General features: G+C 36.2%; 1 protein-coding gene across 1 annotated transcript; it reads left to right on the top strand.

Moving 5' to 3' along the window:
- Window positions 1-367: 367 nt before the first annotated feature.
- On the top strand, window positions 368-885 carry LOC132301627 (uncharacterized). The gene is made up of 2 exons (XM_059798865.1): window positions 368-604; window positions 745-885. Exons 1-2 carry the CDS (start codon window positions 368-370, stop codon window positions 883-885), a joined length of 378 nt encoding a protein of 125 aa, XP_059654848.1.
- Window positions 886-5,881: the final 4,996 nt, after the last annotated feature.

Genomic DNA, 5,881 nt, shown 5'->3' with positions numbered 1-5,881 from the left:
GACTCCGATCTTAATCATTGAGGTCTTTGATGTCTGGGATATTGATTTTATGGGTCCTTTCCTTCCTTCGAATGGTTATGAGTACATTCTTATAGCTATTGGCTATGTTTATAAATGGGTTGAGGAAGTGGCTACTAAAATCGTCGACCACGCAGTCGTGGTTGAGTTCATTCAAACGAACATCTTTAGTTAGATTGGTATGCCACGAGCTATTATTAGTGATGGAGGTACTTATTTTTGAAATAGGTATTTCCATATCTTGTTATTCAAATGCTTCATCAATCATAAAGTTGCCACTCCCTATCATCCCCAAACAAGTGGCTAAGTTAAAATATCCAATCGTGATATTAAGAATATTCTTGAGAAAATGGTTAAGCCAGATCTTAAAGATTGGTCTTACAGACTGAACGATGCTTTGTTGGCTTACCGAATAGCTTTTAAGACTCTGATTGGCATGTCACCTTACCGTATTGTCTATGGTAAAGGTTATACTCTTCCGGTAGAGCTAGAGCACAAAGCCCTTTGGGCTATTAAAAAACTTAATTTTGATTTGAACTTTGCTGGCTCTAATCGAAAGCTTCAACTTTCTAAACTGAAGAATTGTGTAATGATGCTTATGAGAGTGCCAAGATCTATAAATCTAAGACCAAGGCATTCCATGATCGTCACATATTGCATAAGACTTTTGAGCCCAGGCAAAGAGTTTGGTTGTTTAATACACGACTAAAATTTTTTGCTGGAAAGATTAGGTCACGTTGGGAGGGTCCATACATGGCTACTTCTGTTGAGCCCCATGGCGCGGTAGAGTTACAGGATTCTAATACTGGAGAGTTATGGAAAGTTAATGGACAGAGACTGAAACCCTACATAGAGGGTAGTGTGTAGAGAGGTATAGTGGAGACCGTAGAGCTTCATGATCCTATTTACTTGGACTAGAGAAGTCACTTTTGTGTCGAACTATCGAAGTTAAACTTAGCATTTACATGTATGTACTTTAGTTCGATTTGTTTGATTTATTTTATTTTTCTTTTTCTTCTTTATTTTATTTTGTTTTCTAGGTTTTAATTTTATTTTTAGGTTAGACTTAGGTTTGTTGTAGAAAATTAAAAAATGAAAAAATACAAATTGGTTCAAAAAGCTTGAGTAGAGATTTTTTTGCTCTAGCTTTATAGAGCTCGAACACAATCCCATGTGCTCGAGCATTTCAGTATCGCTAAGTTTAAGTGGTGTATGCTCGAGCAGAATACTCTCTGCTGGAGCACTGCTTTTTAAAATTCTAAAAAAAACCCTCGTGACTTTGTCTTTTGCTCACTTTACTCCAGCGCACCATTCCTTCATTCACCTGATTAGATGTTTAGGGCCAATTTATGTTTTCTTTTTGATGTATAAGCACTTTTGTTGACTACGTCACTTGATTTTGTTGTATTTTCCTTTTATTTGCTGCGTTCTGGCCCTAAGCCGTATTATGAAGCATTGCACTGATTTTGACACATATATATACATGCTCATTGCCTATTTTGACATTGTTTATGGATGGATATTCTGTTTGATTGTGCATAATGATATATATATCTGTTTTACTCCATATACTTGATACTCTAATATGTGTTGTGAGTGTGATTGTTTTGCCAGGTGCTGAGGACCAAGTTTGGGGGTGATATTCCTATTTTGTCCTTCTGAGCTGTAATTGCGTATTCTTTGCTGGTTTTGCGTACACTGGTAATATCTTTCTAACTCTGAATTATTTTTACACATTGAGGACAATGTGCATCCTAAGTTTGGGGGTAAGGCAGTGTCCTTCTAAATTTTGCTGTTGATATGTTATGCACAAGAGGATGAATTTTAACTGTTTAAGCATAAGTTTAGATCTGTTTGTGTGTTATGATGTCCATATGCAGTCTGATATTGGTTAAAGATGGCTTATATGCCAAATTCATGTTAAATGGGAATTTTTGAAATTTTTTGAAATCAGTTGGTGGCCTATAGTCCACTTTGTCAGGCTATTTGCAGTTTGATGATTTTAATCTCTGGAATGCTTCACTTTACACATGTTCACACTTACATGCATTCTGTGGGGTATAAACTTGAAATTTTACTCTGTTTTGTGTTAAACTGAGATGAGCAGATAAATTTGATAATTTTGACAAAAAAAATTGGTATGTTTACAATAAAATTGAAAAGAGCTTTTTCACCGAGTAATTGGGACTCTTGCCTCATTAAGCATTGGGGACTCACACAGAAAAGTGAAAGAGACAATAAAAAGAAATAAAGGGTCGAGTTTGGGTTTGTAGCCTAGATTACTTGAGCAATTAAGTCCTTAGGGGTGTTTTGACACCTAATGCCCTAAAACCATCTGGTTTGGGAGTCAATGGCTGAAAACTCATTATACAAGTGATTTACAGAGCTTAAGAGATTCGAGCATTGCATAGTACCCTATTAGAAAAAAATTTGAAAAAAAGAGAGTGATGAATGAAATAAATACATACTTGTGAAAATTAGAAAAATATGCACAAGTAAGGTTCAATCCACACAAACTATGTCCTAGAGTTCAAGTCTAGATAGCATATGACTTGTTAAGCCTCCAATATGCAATTTATACAACAAAACAAGAATATTTTACAATAATTGAGCCACATTACCACACTAAGTACTAAATACGTCCCAATTAGTAACTAGCTTCCATGGTAAACAATTGTAATATTTTAACAAGCTATATACCTACACAAAATATATATATACAAGCTATGCAAGACAATGATATCACATATCATGCTAAATCAAATCACCATCTTTAGAGCCCACAAGTACTAATTCCACAACAAGTTAGTAGCATGCTCACAAGGTAATTAAACGGATTACATTTCAAGGAATTATCAACCTATCACATCCAATATCAATTTAAGTGACTAACACGCTTAAAATAAAATTAATTAAGCTAATTAATTAATTTTTCACTAGATTTTCAAACATATCCAAATATCCTCAATTTAATATATGTTAAAGAACTCATCAAGGCCTACTTAAATATCACATTACAAGTTGATTTCATGCTTTATACAACTATGTGAATTAATCTTTTACAAAAGATAAATATTAAATAAGTTTTGCAATTCTTATTCAAATACCCCAAATTTAATATATGTTACACAACTCACCAAGACCTAATTTACTAGCATGCCACAATTTAATTCTAAACTACATATCATCATTAGAATTAAATCCTAAACAAAGAAAATAAATAAATTAAATTCTAAAAACTTGAACAAGGCATGCTCACAAGTTGTATATGCTTATAAAATAATCAATACAACAATAATATAAACCTAAGATATCCTTTACCTCAATTTGAGATGAAAATCTTAAAAGGCCACCGAAAAAAAAGTGCTCCAAATCTGACAACACTGAAGGGTTTTGTCGGGGACAACATGATCTACATGAACCCACAAGAAGCCCCATCAAAATCACAACTTGACTTCAAACCCGAACTCAAAATTTGGCCAAAAACGGGTTCTAATAAGGGGAAAAGATGCGTGTGGTCAAGACAAACATAAAACGTGAAGGTACTTCGACTTTTTAACAAAGGGAAGAAGGTTCAAATGAAAGAAGAAGGGTGGCAGCCCCCTTGGGCTGCCATAGCAGGTTCTGGTCGTGCATAGAGAGGGGAGAAGATGACTTTTTAATTTTAAGTCCCCCTATTTATAGAAAATCTCAAAAAGTGCCCCGAACGAGCCCCGCCAGGTCCGAAAAAGTGAAATTTGAGCAGACACGCTCAAATGGAAAAACTCCATGAATGAAAAAGATTCAAAATGAGAAAATATAAACAATGGAAGAAACGGCGTCAAAAACTGAGTCCCGGGCAGAGAGTTATGACCCGAACAAGTTCGGCAGCAACTGGGGCCAGAAACCCTGAAACTGGAGAAAAATGACCAGAAGGAAATTCTATGAGTACACGACTAGACGAAATGTGAAAATGAATCCTGTACGAGGATCCAGGCTCCAGACGAGGTATTTTGCAATAACTTTCGTTAATTACATAATGGCCCCTTCAAAAAGTGAAAACTGCACAACTGCCCCAGAATGAAAATATCTTCCAAAAATATTTCTTAAAAACCCCTGAAACAAAATATCTTCAAAAGATATTTACAAAAAACACCATAAGAAAAGAAAAAGATTCTGAAAAATTGTGCGTCCATGCCCCTATGGACACCGGGAGCAACCGGAGTACTTTACTGCAAAAGTAAGGATACGTATTTCGTGGAAACAACTTAGAATGAAGATACGTGAAGTCAAAAACCAACTCTGAACACAAAGAGTGAGGTTATGCCAACCAAGTGAAGAACGGGGAAAAGACAAAATAGGGAAAAGGACAAAACAGGGAGAAGGACGAAAAGTGAATAGTGTCAAAAAATGAAAAATGTTGAAATGACTCGGTCTTCAAAGGAAGTTGTCAATCCAAAGGAAAGAGTCTCAAAAAAACATTTCTGAGCACTCGAGATGACACTAAGCGACGAGAAACTGAACTCAAAAAAGAAATTTGAACGAAAAAAATTCATCCGTGAAATTCTGAGGGAAAAAAAAAAAAGGGAGGAAATGACCGGGTCATTACAACCTACCCTCCTTAAAGAGATTTCGTCCTTGAAATCAGAAACATTCCCAGAAGAATTGAAAAAGGACCGTACACAAGGTTACACCAAGGAACAGATCATAAAGTATCCAAGGATAACTCTAAAGGTTTCAAGATCAATGAAGAGACACGAAACCGCAACTAGTGAGACGCCTCTCCAACAAATTGACATACTAACCCAATGTCAACCACCCAAAGGGGATCCAGGCAACTACATAACTAAACAAGGAACACAACCAGAAGCAACATGGCAGCACGAATACTGACTAGAACCCGCCCATTATGTACCCAAGGTATGGTAGCATCTACAGTGTCAAGTGCCTGCCCACACTCACATTACTAGCTAGGTAATGCAAGGTAGCATCGACGGTAACTTGCACTCGCCCACACACAACTTGTACGGTAGCATGACAGTATAAAGCCCTAATTCATCACCTGCCCCCAACAAGCTTACCCGTGAAACCTATTGATACAAATGACATCAATGTCAAAATGATCATTACCAAAAGCACCACGAAAACCAGGCATTCTGTGAGAGTTATGATATGGTCTAAAATGTCCAACCGAACCATTCTTGCCAATCCAAAACTCTGACAACAATGTCATAGGCACCGCTATGCTTAAGGCCTTAAATCCTCAATACGTAAAAAAACTGACAACCCCAAGTCTCAAAACACCGTTGTCAACTATATCAGTCACGAATCCAAAGCCTGACAAGTTTATGCCTTCAAGCCAATGGATCGGACTTTACAAAATCAAATAATATTGTCATCACCTTAGTCACAACGACTCCCAACAAGACAATACACCCAAAATCTTCCACGTCATCCTAAAGCTGACCTACTATAAGGCTACGCCTAGGAATCAAGACATCGGATCAAGCTCACACACATAATCCCGACAACTAAGGTCATACAACCCTAAGCACAGTGCCGAAGGATAAAAAGGAATAAACTAATAAAGCAATTAGTCATGAAACATATATATACATATGCAAGTATACATTCACAAGCATACTAAGAAATATCGAAATGGAAATACTATATATATATATGTATAAGTATACATTCACAAGTATACTAAGCAGTACTAAATACATGCTAGATAAGTATACAGGCTCAAGTATACTAAACCCAAACGGAATGAAATAAATAACGTGCAAGCATACGAGGTACAAGTATACTAAACATAACTGAAATTCTATGTACCAAACAATTAAACACACAGTGTACAAGGGCAATCAAATATGCTACTTAT

Source organism: Cornus florida, unplaced genomic scaffold (genome assembly GCF_030987335.1).
Source record: "Cornus florida cultivar Cherokee Brave unplaced genomic scaffold, ASM3098733v1 CherokeeBrave_3.0.0_Hap2_Chr03, whole genome shotgun sequence".
NCBI classification, from domain to species: domain Eukaryota; kingdom Viridiplantae; phylum Streptophyta; class Magnoliopsida; order Cornales; family Cornaceae; genus Cornus; species Cornus florida.
Note: the sequence above shows the minus strand (reverse complement) of the source record. Positions and strands in the feature narration are given on the sequence as shown.